General features: G+C 44.5%; 1 protein-coding gene across 2 annotated transcripts in view; it reads left to right on the top strand.

Annotated features, from left to right (window-relative positions):
• Positions 1–15489, top strand: part of LOC119118268 (kelch-like protein 29) — an 84197-nt gene that overhangs the window by 31426 nt on the left and 37282 nt on the right. For both annotated transcript variants that reach the window (XM_037245145.1, XM_037245144.1), the window contains one exon: positions 14767–14905. In XM_037245145.1, the coding sequence (XP_037101040.1) occupies positions 14767–14905 (139 nt within the window). The remainder of the gene's footprint in view (positions 1–14766; positions 14906–15489) is intronic.

Here is a 15489-nt window from a genome sequence, read left to right on the forward strand (position 1 = left end):
GCAAAGTGGGGGGCACTTTGACTATGCAAATGATCCTTAGTCAGTGACAGTCTGACTTTCCTGTGAAATCAGACAAGCACGAACTACAGTGACCCATAGGGGTCAAAAGGTTTGGCATGTGACCAGACTTAATTCTTCCCAACTCCACATCTGGGCTGATTTCAAGCCTCTCTGGGCATGGGTCCCTAAACTAGAAACAATTGTTAGTTCCAGATCATGATGTGTGATCAAGTTACCGCAGCACTTGTCCCAGGATGCCGCTTTATTTGTTTTTTACCGGAACTTTCTCCCACCGCGTCTTCCTCGCGTAGAGCTTTTGAACAGCTCTTTGCTAAATGGGCAACGGAGAGCAACCGTGTCTAAAAGCCAAAGCGCTCGCCTCGGCTTTAATTACAACACAGGCGTCTCGGGAGCCAGCCAACACCTCCGGTGCCGGGCTTTCCATCTCGGTTCCCCCCTCTGCCATTCGGTCAAATCGGATAAAAGCGACCGGCGGGTCGGGAATACCCATCGGGAACTTCCGACACGTGTAAAAGCGATGCTCTATAATCTTCACAACCAATCACAGTGTGGATTGGCGCGACGTGGGACACGTCGGCTTGTATTTTCACCTGCGCGTGTGCGTGCGTTTGTGACAAGCGCACCATCTGGCGTTATTGTCCGTTACCGATGTAAAGTTAACCGCACGGAACGGCAGACTGTAGTTAATTTGCAGTGATGCTTGTTCCACACCCCCTCGTCTGAAGTCCCTCTGTTAATTATTTGCCAACAGTTTTCCATGTTGTCATTGCATCCATAAAAAAAATCCAAAAAATCAGAGCCCTCTTAAAGACGCCACGCGCGTCAACGCATCAAGCTAATCACGAAATAATACTAGTTGTTGACGGATTTAATTAAATGAGGGTGAGGTTGCCTTTTCGTCGATGAAGAAACGTTTCATTCGGTGCGCACAAAAGCCGGGCTGTTGTTTTTCATGCGATAATTGAAGAGATGAAAAAGAAAACGTGGCGGTTGCACTTTGATGGAGAGCCTTAATATTCATAAGACGGTTAATCACTTAAGGAAATGAGTCGCTTTTCCCTGAAAAAGAAAAAAAACATTTGTTCAGCAATTAGCTTCGGCCCTAAATGTGTTTAGGAATGAATTTGACATCGTCCTAACGTACAAAAATGAATTATATGCACTGCATTACCTGCCACCACTGGTCGCCTCCAATAACGGGGCTTTACTGCTCACTACGGAGAGCTTTCCGGGGACTTCGGACAGAGATATCAGTTCTTTTATTGTATCCGAGCGAGGTAATGATGCCGCTGGAGGCCAGACGGACAGACGGACCGGTCGTCATCTTGTCAAAGCGAGTTCCGGGCGGCACACCGGCGATCCCCGTCCGCTTTGTCGTCGTGTGAAACACCCGAGGTGCCTTGAGCTGCTAAGTCCCCGAAGGGAAAGCGAGATGTTCAAGGAGTTACGGTGGCGTAAGAAAGAACAGCCGCCTTTTTCCCAAAGCTTATTGAGCTGTCAGGTTGTAGTCCCGGCCGCAGAATATCGATTTCCCGTCGCATGTCCAAATCCGGTCGGAATCGTCCACTCTTTTACCCCAAACTTCTGCAACGTACTCAATTTTGACCACGTGTCTCGTTTGATGATATTCTACAAATGTTTATGTCCTTTGTTTTCCCGTACTGAACTCGTATTTATTTTTTTCCGACAACTGCTTTACATCAGTGTTGCATGTAGTTCATTTTAAAAAAGCAATTGCGAGTTTATGGACGCAACCTGTTAGGCCAACATCATTAATATACCTCAGAAAGAAACGAGAGGAGACAATAAATAAGTTGTGCTGTTTGCACGGGGGACCGGACAGGCCTCATAATGAAGACGTAGTGTGCGTGTGCGTGACGCCGTGTGCCTGTACTTGAGCGCGTTTCATTAAGCTCATTTAAACGAGGTCGTTAAGCCCATGAAATGAGGCCCTATATATTTGGGAGTGGGTACAAAAAAACAGCACTCAGAAGGCGAGTGTGTGCGCGTGTGCCTTTGTGTGTGTGTGTTCCTGGGGGGACGTCTGCATCGCTGTCAAGTATGCCTTCGTGCTAGCATTAAGTGCAATAACCACTGTAGCATCCTGATAGCGCTCTATGAACAACTTGACAATAGCGGCTATTAGGATGCTTTAATTAGCTCTCGCCCAGCTTTAAATAACAAGTAACGACCGCCCACCCCCACACTACACACACACACACTCGCATGCGGACGCTACTCAAACGTAGAGTACCAACGAGTACCACCTCATTAAGGGCTTCTCGATATAGTCTGGGGCTGGTGGAGCTGACATGTGACAAAGTGCAAATAAGCCCCTATAGGTTTCCAACCTGTAAAACTAACAACAAAAATAGAAGTGGTTTGTACAGAGGTGTCTTGAAATACGAGCCATCGACCTGCCAAATTGTATTTATTTTAATTTGTACACTGTATGCTGGCCAACTCACTTCTTGGCAGATGAGAAATATTTTTATTGTCATAAACAACATCGGAACACAAACGATGCAGCAACACATAAAGACAGACAATATAATAATCCTCCTAGGCTTATTTTTTTTTTATCCTCTGCAAAGAACGATCAATATTACTGCCGTAATGAGAAGTTGAGGGATTCGTTGTGATTATACAACAAATATCAAGTATGGATGAAAATCAGACGTCAATGATGCTGTGCAGCGAATTGCATTGGTTTAAAGTTGGTCATCGCCATGCAACACCGATATGAGGCCGCTGTCGGAAAGAAGACTCGTACAACTTTAAAGCCATGGAAATCTGGGGGTGGGAAAAATCAATGTCGCGGTGGTCACGGTGCTGGAGTGGAGTGTGCAAATTTGCCTTATAAATTCCCTTTTATAACTTATAAATGTCTCCTAGGCCTTAGATTTAAGGCGGCGACAAAGACCACACACACACGCGCACGCACTAGACAATGTGATTGTAACCTCCCTCGGCTGCACCTCGCAGTCATCCGATTACGGCCTGGTGGGAAATAACAGTCGACGCGTTGGAGGAGCGTAGCAACGCGCCGCCTCGCAATTAGCCGGCAAATTGAAGCTAATAGTTTGGCGAGTTGAGAAGCAACACTTTGCAAAAGTAATTGCACAAGTAATTAGCATTTAGATGATGAGGGTTCAGAAATGCTTCCGCAGGTATTGTGTAGCGTTTAATTGAATAGATTTAATCTTATATATTGATTTGGTGTGTGTGGAAGAAAATCTAACTGTGTTAACCTCTAATTCATTTTTTGGCCTTTTTTTTTTTTGTTCAGAGTTATGCTTTTAAACTCGCTTGGACTTTTAACTTTGTTACCGAGCAAACTAGAAGTATAAATCGAGTTAATGGTTAGGGGAAGAGGAGTGAGGACATTTTTTTTGAATCAATTCATACTGAATTTGGAACAAGAAAAATGCAAGAAAATACATTAAGAAAATGGGAAAAATAGCCCAAAACTATTAGATTTACAAAGCCATACTACATTAAAATGAGAAGATTAAAATGAAAAAATAGACAAAAAAAATCTATTAAGTTGTGTTTAACTTAAGTTTGGTTAAAAAAAAAAGTGATTTGTCTCTAAATTTGACCTACAAAAGTGCTGCAGAGATTTTTATCTTTTAAATCTGATCATCTTCGTAGAAACCACACACTCATTTTCCTTTTTTTGTATTCTCCCAAAAAAAGTTAAAACGTACAAGACAACATGGGCCTTTTAAATTTGCCAGCTCGGAAGCGCATAGATTATTAATAATTCATTGCTCTCATCTTACGCCTGTGAACATTTTGCACGCTCCTCTTTTGACTTTTTTTTTTTTTACACATTTTCACCCCAAATGAGGAAAAACAACAGCAAGGTAGCTGAGGGGAGAATAAAGTCGCATTTTTATCCAAAAACAACAAAGTGTTTAATTCTGCCCTGCGTCACGCTGAACTGATTCATCAACACAGGAACGGGAGGAACAACGTTTTTCCATCAAGACTTAATCCGATAGCAAGCAGCCTCATCGTCTGCTTGTCCCGGTTAGTGAGAGTGGAGCAGGCACAAAACTCAATGAGATTAAAAAAAAAAAAAAGTGAGTTTGCAGGCATTTGTTGGGCCAGAGTTGAGGTCAGACCACAAAAGGCTGATTAAGTCTCACCCTATTATAATCTGCATTTAAAAGGCAATCAATTATTTATAATGTTGAATACTAAAATGGCTGGCTGGGAAACCCCAAAGCAACGACACCACAACGGAATCAATGGAAGAATAATAATAATCATGAAAAATGGCTTGGTGGCCTTGGTGAATATTTTGCGGTGGTATGATTAAAAATTTGAATAATAAATACAGTGCGGTTTCCTCTGTGTTTAAAACTGGAGAGAATATAAAATGAACAGAATAAAATTAGACTAATGTGCGCACGGCCATTGGGAGAAAAATGGCCAGAATTTATTCCGAGCAACCGGTTTGTTTACCCAAAAGCGCACCTTTAAAAATTACATGCATAGTTAACTTAGATAATTAAGTCTGCCACTAGTTCTCTTACATTTGTTTTTGGGCATGTTGAGTTGTACAAATGAATCAAGGTGATCTCAACAAAATTTTCTGTTTGGAAACATTGATTTTCACCAACTGCAAATGACTGTGGAATTTACTATCCCCCGCGATAATACCAAATTTACATTGCAAAGACAAACACGCTAACCTACAGGATTTTTTTTTTTCTTCACAGAAACTTAATTGCTCCATCGTTCAGGTTCCTCCTCCTTTCAAGGCGGCAAGCCTCGGAGCTGACAACAGCTGTCTTTGCTAATTCTTTTCATTAGCAGTTTGCAAACTCTTCGTAGTCGCTCACTAGCCTCCGGAGAACGAGCCAGATATGAACGATGGAAGGGAGAAAAAAAAAAATCGGGCAAAGTATAATTTTCACCTTTGACGAAAAGCCTCTCACGCACGCTTGAGTGGTGGGGCGAGACGGCGCCGCTGACGAATGACGGCAACAAATCTAAGACGACAGCCACTTGGAGCTGTCGGCGGATGGACGGCGACGAGCCTCTCGACACGCTCACCCTGTCTGACAAGCTCGCCGCTGTCCTTCGCTGACAGTCCCGAGGAGGACTCGAGAAGACTGACCACCGAAAACTCGAACGACGATTGAGTTCCATGAATGAAAAGTCAATTCAGCCTTTTCGCACTGCACTTAACAGGAAGCAGCGGACTGTCGACGTTTCATATGTTGAGTCGAACCAAGCTAGTTTCATTTTTATTTAATTCCCTCAGTCTCCTTCCAACTCCGAAATTGGCTTCTTCAAGAAGTAGATACAGGAGAGCCTTGTTCTCTTGTGTTGTCTACGTTTGTTAGCATCAGCGGTGTTTCAACCCCTGCGTTGGCTGTGATGTGCTTTTCGACCTGCGAAGCCTATTATCGCTAGCGTTGACAAAGTCACCATGACATAAATAGACATGGCGGGGTCGCTTCTTGTCTTTCATCCCAGCGTGATATCCAGTGACTGCTTATTAGATTGAACCATCGGAGCCCCGTCAGCTCGGAGCCACGCTCACGAGTGAGCCGGTTTGTTTCCATTCCCTGCCCGTTTGGCCAAATAACAAAGCCGATGTTGGATCGCCGCTTTGGAAAGTCTCTCGGTTGGCTTTATTCGAAGGGACAAAAGCGGCGATGCCAAAGGTCAGCTGGGACATGGCGGCGATTGTACGTAAACCTCAGCGACATCCCGAGATTGACAAACGCCACACAGATAAGGTTCATCTAGTCGCCATTGTCCAAGCGCCCGCTTTTGTCGGCGCTTTCATTTTTTTCCATCTTCTTCTCGGCAGTCAATAACGCTTGATATGTGCCTTGATGGCGGATTCATGATAAGCATCTCATTGACTCCTATTTTTTTATCGATCGCATCGCGCACTGACTCCGATGTCTGGCAATGCCGATGAGGTCGCTCAGACGATGTCGTCGTAAGGTGTTCCGAGAGCTAATCAATTCCCTATAGTCCAATGATGATTTGTTTACATTTACTTTAAAATATTTTTACTTTATAAAAAATTGTTAAATAAATGTATTGATTATTGAAGATAGTGACAGTTAAAATATCGAATTAAATTAAATTTGAATTGTTCTTTCATTCTAGAATGAGCCATTTTGAATACTTCGATAGATGAAATAAAGTTAATGGAATGCAAAATAATTCTTTGTAAATTGCTTTTACAATGAGACACGATGATCATGCAGTACATGATTGAGAGCAGACTGCGGACATTTTGTCCTAATCCAGGCCCGCCAGCGCGCTGGGATTGGTCGGCGAGCAGACAACTGACTCAGCATCTCCTTGATTAACAATCACAATTCAACTTTCCACGAGGCCTCCTTAAACGAAAACCGCTGCTTAATCCTTTTCCTGCCCCCCTCTCTTGCGGCCGTCTGCTTGAAAGCAGATTTGTTTGTCTACAAACACGGTGACGTTCGCATTCCTGAATGGAAAGCGATGCTGGCGACGCTCATTGGGAGCCAAATAAAATCAGGTGCAGTCATCGGCGCAGATGAGACAGCTTATGGACGTTGCCTTGAGCAACAACAGACGTGCTCGCAGGCTGCCAACTAAATCATGGGGCCCATTTTATGTTGTTTTTTTTTTCCCCAGGAAGTAAAAATCAAATCCAAAAAGCAAAACAGGAAGTGGCACTTTTTATGAGTAGACTAATAGTTCCCCTGCGTGGCTTCTCAAAGCTGTCTTTCAGCAAATTTACATTTTGGACCACAACTAATATGCAGATCCCTGAAGAACTTTCAGGGAAGACACCTCTGCTTCTGCATTTTCAGAATTTTCCTGTCCGAACCTAAAATGTATTCTGAAACCTCAAACTGCATATCGTTGACCCCTAACCTTAAGCCCCAATGACAATATTACCACCCAAAGACTAAAAGAGTTGCTAGACTCTATTCACCTTCCGGTGTAGCGTGACAAATTCTCCCAAAACCAAGGGCGCACCACTAAAGGAGAGATTTCTCCCTCGTGGTCATTTTGTGACGGATCATTTTCTCAGGAAGAGGATTTGCTGACATTTTCACCATTCAATGCAAATAGCAAGCGGCGAGTCCGGGACGGGATAAGACTGGTGGCGAGAAGCTAATAAATCAAATCCAGGCAGCAGAGTGTGAAGGTGGTTTACTTTTGGGATCCTCCGGGGGGGGGAGGAGTAAAAATGTAAGTCGGGAAGGCCGCCTTTGCTTTGAGGATTTATGAAGGACAATCCGGTTGTCTGTTTGCGTTCTCATGTATACGGCGGAATTGGCGAATTACAAGAATACAAATTCCATCCTTTGAAACTTTGGAGAAGCAAAAGTCTTGGGACACACCAACGCCCAACCATAAACCTTTTCTTTAAACCCTGAACCCCAAACTCCTATTTGTAAAACTACTCCAAACCGTCGCATAATTCTATTATCAAGCCAACCTTGCCCGTGAAGTTTAAAATAAATTATATATTTTTTCCTGTTGATTAAGTTAGCTCTCGTCGCTTCCCCGTTGCGACGGCTGCGGTATGAGGTCTGTGTACCGGATCAATGGGCCAACCAGACGCAATGCCAGATGAGGTATTTCCACGACGCACCTCATTGATCGCCGCTGTCGATGCTTCGCTAGTGACACTTAATTGTGCGAGGAGGAAAACTTTATTTTTTTTTCGCCCTCCTGCTTTTCAATCAAATACAAATTGGCTTTTGAGGGAAAAAGAACGGTGCGTGGCTTCGGACCGATGATGGAGTGATCCATCAATCTAGCAGAATCTCAGCCGGGTGCTGAAATCCAGCGCTGGTTGATGGCATCCTTTAATAATAAAAAGGGGCAGTGTGAGAAAAAGAAAAAAAAAAAGGCAAATGGCAGTGCTCGTTGGAATAGAAAGCTCCACGCGGCCTTGCGGCGTCTTAATGGAACGCCGGCAGCCGGTATTACACAGACGCTCTATCAGAGCCCATCAAAGCGCGGGATGTATAGCGGCGGAATATCAAGCACGGCCATCTTGATTGTTTACTACGCCTCTCTGCTCAGCTGCCCATGCTGAATTTATGCCGCTGTGTTGTGGCTGCAAAACAAATCGAACTCTGCTAGTTGGTAAAATCCCAAAGTCAACTCCAGGAAAGCCACCATATTGTAAAATCAACTTGTGTGTCGTTGAGACTAAAATTCAATCAACCGCCATAGAAGTACAATCTTCTCACTGCGACCACTACCGAAACATTTAAACTTATGTGAGATTTACTCCACAGAGCGCCGAGGAGCGGCAATCTCCCCGGTGCGAATAAGCATGCAGAGAAGGGGCGGATTTGAACGATCAAATTAAAGGATTAAACCATGTATGAAATCCATGTTTCAGTGGGCTCTTGGCGCAAAGACACTTTGAGGAGGAATATTATGCTTCAGCAGATAAAAGACTTTGGCTTTGGCCCGTGTTTAAACCCAATAAAATCCTTCCGCGCTCACTCGGTTAATGTCGCAGTGCTTGTGTTTCGCCCAGCATGGATGCAAATGACTCTTGCCTGAAACTTTCAGAAGGCTGAATCATAATTGCTTTTGCCTGCTGTGCGTTTTCAAGTTCTACTCAGTTTACGTTGCTTCGAACTTGACGTCCGGCGTAATACTTTTGAGACAAAAGGATGAAAACTGATCGAAAATGAGTTTTGCTTACATTTGACTCGTCTGACCTCAATGTTTAGCCCAGTCCGTTCCGATTTGACCCACGAGAGGACCATCAAATGTTTCGCTGCTAATTAAATTAGCCGCCTATCGCTTTTCGGACTCACATGATGCTTACCTTGAAATATCTCCTGCCATGTGTATAGACTAGCATTAGCATTTGAAGAGCTCACATTGTTGGCATCCCGCCTGGAGGTGATTCCAAGCCCACAAAACACTCAAAGCAGAGTCTGTTTTGTTTTCTCCCCACCTGCTGCACTCTAAAAACCCCCCACCTCGCTTGTGCCGTGTCAGACCCCCGACCACGGCGGGTGTGCTGGGAGCCCCCCCGGGGTTCTCGCTGACCGCTTCATCTTGTTGGATAAAAAGCCGCCTTTGAGCGGAGCTAGCGGGGGGCCCGGCGTTGTCTTAGCCCCCCCCAGGAGGGGAAGCTCAAAGGTAGAAATGAAGCCGCCCAGACAATATTTTCAAACAAAGGTGCATAACAGTTTAACCTTAAACTAGCGGCTTCTAAAAACGATTGAGGACCGGTGTGCTGGATTGTTTTCAAAAGAAAGTCGGACAGCTTGCTTCTTTTATTTACATCCCAACAATGTGAATTTATTTAACTGTCACACTTCTTACTTCCACTTTAAATTTCTTACTATTGCGCAATATTCCCAGCTAAAGCGTCATAAAAAAGGGACTCGAGTATGGAAATTATGAGAGCTTTGTAGCGTAATATGCTATCGTTATCGCTAAACTGCGGCTAGCCAGCTGTTTCATTGACTTCCAATCCCGGCCTTGAAGAATGCACTCGTTGCATTTTGCAGCATTATGTCGCTAATTAGGCGCAGTTGTGGCAAAAGAGTCGCCATGGGCGGCGCCTCTGGTTTTCCCAGCCCGATTGGACGTCTGTGTTGTTGTTTGCTTCAACCGCTTGGGCTTAATCCCGCTCATGTCGGGTAAACAAAAAGCAGCCGCGCTTGATTCGATGTGCTTTGAAGGCACTTCAGAGCACCTTTTTCAAGCTTTTTGTCAAAGCAGCAGGGGGGGCTGTATGGAGGGCTGGCTGACTGGACGAGTTGCCAGTTTTTTTTATTTGTATTTTTGGTCAGTTTTTACTTTCTTCCCCCCCTAATATTTTTGTATTTTTTATCAATTGTTTGTGTCGACCAGATTTTTTTTCTCATTTGTTCCTGCCAAGCTGCCTTTATCTGAGGCTAACTCAATCTGGCCAGTGTACATCGACTCCCCTCGCGGGTGTTCATCTATGAGGTACTGACAGACTGTTGGATCGTTCCCTCCCCAAACGCTCAGCAGTCACGGCCCGCCGGAGCCCCGCGTGTCACTCGGTCAGTCGCAGCAGGGAGCCCCCGATAAACTTAAAGCGTGACACGAAGAAGCTCAATGCGGTCAACTGCTCGATGCCTTTGGACGGGGCCTCTTCGACGCCTGTCTCGCACAAACAAGAACACAAAAGGAAGGTTGCAAGCGCTGCGAGGTCTGAGCAATCGGACGATATTAGCTCCGCTTTCTCACTCGAGCATGTCGGCAATCTCGCAATTTCAGCGTCCAAGCCTTCGGCGGCGGCTGCGGCGGCGGCCCTCCCTCCTGGGCTGGAAATCACCGAGCGTATCCGTAGCCGCTCTACGGAGCATCAACGCTATATAAACCCGGCAGACGATAGTGTTATTTTCATGATGCCGGTCTACTGCAGCCGCCCCGGGGTCAGCGTTAAGTGTGAGAAGGATGTCAGATGCGTAGGTTACGATGCTTGGAAACATGGGGCTTGGCAGTCCAGACAAGTAGCAATTAAAAAAAACAAAAAGGTATAAAAAGAAAACCGATGTCGCCGATGATCGCAGCCAATTTTGTCTAACATATTAGACAGAAATGGTGTGGTTTTTTTTTTTTTTTTTTTCTTCCTCTCCATCTTTGTTTACACAGTTGCGCGTGATGTGCTGCAGCATTACGGTCCAATAGACTGGACACGGCGGCATGCGGGGACGCCCGGGACTAATCGGTTTCACATTCAGGCGATGGCGCATCACCATGGAGATTAACTCTAGCCTGTAACGGGACGTGAACGTGACTCGTTAATTCTTGCTGAATTATATATATAATTATATATATATTATATATATATATATATATATATATTTATATATATATTATTTATATATATATATATATTTTAGGGGTGTAACGATTCATCGATACACATCGATTAATCGATATAATGCTCTACGATTTATTGGCATCGATGCTAAACGTAAACATCGATTTATATCGCCGTGTTTGACCTCGGACATTAGACGCGACTTTATTTTGAAATCCAGTTCATTGTTGCTTGTATATGTGTATACACACACATATATATATGTATAAAAACTGCAGTGAGAGTGATCGCTCATGGGGCGACACGGTGAGTCTGCGTGATGGATGTTTCTGGGAGAAGAGCCATTATTCCCATCAGCTTCCACATTTCAGCCAAGTCCGGCGTGTCTGTCCGTGCTTGGCCGAAGGGAAAGGAGGAGAGAAAAAACCAGCCCTCTTGCAAGCAGATGGATTTCATGAATTTCATTTCCTTGCATACTCTTCCTCCTCCTTCTTCCTTGTGTGTTGTCACAAGCTAACTTTGTCAGTGGATTAAGCGATCAAGAGGAGAAGGTGGCCCAGAATATTCCTCATTTTATATAATATTTTTGTATTCTCCCTGAATACTTTTTTTTGTTGTTATTTCGAAGCAATATTTTTGAGCAGTGTTAGCAAGCAGATGGACTTCATGAATTTACACTCGCACAATCCTGCTCTTCCTTCCTTGCGTGCAATTACAAACCGGTGTTATTTCTATGTAGGGAGCAATATCGAGTCTTGATTAAATTTGTTTGCACGCGTCTCCCGTGAGATAGTGAGCATATTTGTGGAGGTGGTAGTGCATTTTAATGTCAGCAACACCGCACCGCATGTCCAGTTGTATTGGAAGAGACCATTGCAAAAAAATGCTAACTGGTTCTGTGCTTTGCGATTGGCCAATCTGTGTATCTGGTGTGTAGATGCATAATATTTGTTTGCCTGGCTAAATGCAAACTCAAACACAAAACGTTTGAGCAATTCTCTTTCCTTCGTTCAAACGTTACCGATGACTCAACGCAGTCAGAAATCCACCGCGTGCTTAGGCAGATGGTGGCGGGCTGCAGACATGAGGTTCTGCTCGGCTCGAGACCAAGATGGCGACAGATGTCACCTGACACAATCACCATCGAGATGAGGATGTCGCTTGGGGGGGTGTGGGCGTGTGACAACCCAATGTTGTCTAGTGTCTTGTCGCCAAGCCGCAAACTGAGCATTGGATTTTGACGCCATGCTAGGCCCACATCCCCTCACGTGATCCAAAATGGCCGACTTCCTGTTTGTTTGTGGGTATGTGTGAAATAGGCAATGCAGCTGGTTTATTTTTTTTAAATACAAAGCGTCCATCATCATAACTGATTTGCTAATATAAATGCATCATCTGCATTTATATACACTCTTCCCCCATGCTGTGTTTTATTGCGCAAGTTATTATAAATATAAATATTTACTGTTGCAATATCTTTTTATTGCATGATATTACTTTGTGCTTTGTATACCTCCTCTGCAACACCTCATTATGTATGCATTTAGGAATAAACACAGGGATTTTTTTTTTTATTAGTATTATTATATATGTTCTGATAATTTGATTGTAGCAATATTTCTGTATGGCTTCATCCCGCTGGGAACCTTTTTCCAATCTTTCCAGTTTGAATAACTGACGATTATCATTTTCCTTTTATAAGGAACATTGCAGGTTTATCTAATGAAGTGTCTGGCTACTCGTGACATAATCGCAGTACAGCATGGACTCAGGTGTTGCCGTTCGACCCCCGGCCAGAGCCCCAAATGGCTTTGGCGCAGGCTCGAAAATTATTTATATGGCTCCTCACCCCCCGCTCACCCAGCAGATGCTTTCTGTCCAGTCGGCAGAAAGCATCCGCTGGCCGATGATAATAGGCCACCTTCAATTGATGCAACTGGAACCATGTAGCACAAAATAAAATGGAGAGAAAATGTCAGCTGCCATCACGCAACCTCCGCATCCTTCATACTTGTCTCCTCGCAGCATGTCCACCGTCTTAATAAATAAATCCAGGCCCCTGTGTGTGTGTACTGGGAGTAGGCGTGCACAGACACACAGCAATATTTACAGTATGTAGTCATGGCCAAGTCTTGTTTGTATTCCTTCCGGTGCATCATCATTTTCTGGTGTGTGTTTGCAGTCAGTCCACATGCACGGCTCAGTTTTTTTTTTTCCCCACTTTATTTACCAGCTCATTGTCTCCGTCAAGCGTGCTAGTTGGTGAAGGAATTATTTTAAAGATTTTGTTAGTGAGCAAGACTAGATGTGTAAGAGCTTAATATTTGTATTTTAGTGTTTAGTTTGTTGCTTAGTTAGGTTTGTTTGTTTTTGTGGGACAGTGACCCGCTAGAACCAGTAGATGGTGCTGTGGAAGGTACTGTAGGTTCCGCTCCACGCACACGACTGAACGGTGATGCCGCAAATGGAGAGGAAGCTAACCGAAAGATGAAGTTGCAACAAATCAGGTGTTTGTTTTTGGGTAAACTCTTATTACTCTTAATGAGGCCATGTTTGTGAGTGCGGGCTAAGTCAGAGGGTCACATTCTGAGCGTTAATGATGAGTTTTCCTCCACCGCAGAGGATGAGGAGGAAGCTTGCTCATTAAAACAAATAGCAGGGCTGGAAAGAGCATCTCCTCACCTTGGATATGCTCGGGAATCTTGCCCCCCCCCACCCTCCCCTCGAGTCTCCGGAATGGAGCAGTTCTGTGAGTAAAGCGTTTGAGTTGACAGCTTGTAGTGGACAAAAGAAGCTGACAGCTCATCTTCCCGGGCTTCATTCCCTCGCTCCATCACTCCTTTGTCTCTGCTTTTTTTTGGGGGGCGGGGGTGGTCTTTGGCTTCCACCGTACACGCGCAAAAGCGTACACACACACACGGCTGTCAGAGAAGCTCCAGTAGGGATTTATCTCCGAGTGGACACGCATTCAACTTGTCTGCCCGTGTGAAACTGAGTTTTCATCCCAAAACACAGCATTGTTGCAAAGGGTGTTCCCCAGGGTTCTGTTTCGGGTTTACTTCTATTGACAATTTATTTTACAGCTGCTGTCACACAAACACAAGCCGCCTCGTGATCACAAACATACAATTGTTTGAAGTGTACCGAAGCAGCCTTGGGCAATGAGCCACATGCTGCTTCACCAAATCGAAAAACCTCATCTGATCTCATGTCGAGGTCTGTTTTGCAACAGTTTATACAAGCTTTTCCCCCACTTTTGGAACTTCTACTCTTACTACTTTTGGTTATACTCACATTTTTGAAATCCAACCACAGCCTAGTTTTTGAACACTTGGGCCTACTACGTTATTACAAGTACTACAGTAATTCTGTTACTAGTACTGGTTGGGTTCTGTATGATAAAGCTGCTTGTGAATTCTGAAGCCAAGCTGCGTCGCTGCGGGGTCAGGCAGGATAATGGAATGAAGGGCCAGAGCGCCGCTCGGAGGGGATCCGGGTCTTTTCTATTAACTTCAAGGCCAAGCGGAGGGGAATCCGGCTTCAGCGCCGAACCCTTAAAAACCCGTAGCAGTCCGTTGAGCCCAGATTCCGAAGCGGCGGGTGAAATGGGGGGAAAAAGATGTCCCACGGGGGGACTGGCTGTGATTGAGCCAGCATTACATCAGCCTGCACTCGCATGATAACGGTTCTTCGTCACTAAAATGCTATTTTTCACATAGCAGGTGTGAAAATAAAAATACTTTGTTTTGATAGACAAAGCACATCTTTACTGTACGGAATTGGGTTTCTTGCACAACCAACCAGACTATTATACAGTGAAGTTCTCGATGTTTTGAGGTTCAAGGACATAAAATGGATATTATAAAATGCAATCAAACTCAATTTTGAAATCTACTACTTGAGTGATGATCAATACTGAGTTGTCGTTATTTCGGTTCCAGGTGTCTCCTGGGGACAACCAAAGCGCTGGCTTGCTACTCACCCCGGGCGTAAGGTGGGGACAGACGCCCATCAACCAACTCACGCCCTGGGACACGGACGAGCCGCCTAGCAAGCAGCATCGAGATGGCGAGGCTACAGGTAACGCATGAAATTCACCCGCTTATTGTGAGCGAGCCACTTTAAGGCATTTTGAGTGTGAGTGAAAATGCATAATGTACAAACAGCTGCTTTTTTTTTCCTTTTTTTTTGAATGTCAAGATCGTACATGCAAAGAAAACCCCCTTAGTGGTCTTAACAGCCCACGTCAAAAGCACTGTCGACGGGATAATGTGCAGCCGTCTGACATTCATGCCATTGTCTCCCCTTTTCCGCCTCCCCTTCCCCGAAGACTTATTTGTAATGAAGCCACCCAGAATGGCTTTGCCCCAGAGCGGTTAATTTCCTTCGCTGACCTGCCGCGACTCACCCAAAAATGTCTCTTTTTAACAAGAACACCAGCAGACAGCGGCGTTACGCTAATAAAGAGAGACAACCGAGGACTCAATTGCAGCAACCGTTGACTGATTGATTATGAGACATTTTTCGTTAGTTATTTCAACTTTTTTTTTTTTTTTTTTTAATTCGGGTAAGGCAGTTGAGAACCGATTCAGCAATACCAACAAATTGTACAATGCGATGCAGTTACACGCATCATCCAGCTCAGTGGCCTAGTGGTAGAGTGT

Source organism: Syngnathus acus, chromosome 24, assembly GCF_901709675.1.
Source record: "Syngnathus acus chromosome 24, fSynAcu1.2, whole genome shotgun sequence".
Taxonomy (NCBI): Eukaryota; Metazoa; Chordata; class Actinopteri; order Syngnathiformes; family Syngnathidae; genus Syngnathus; species Syngnathus acus.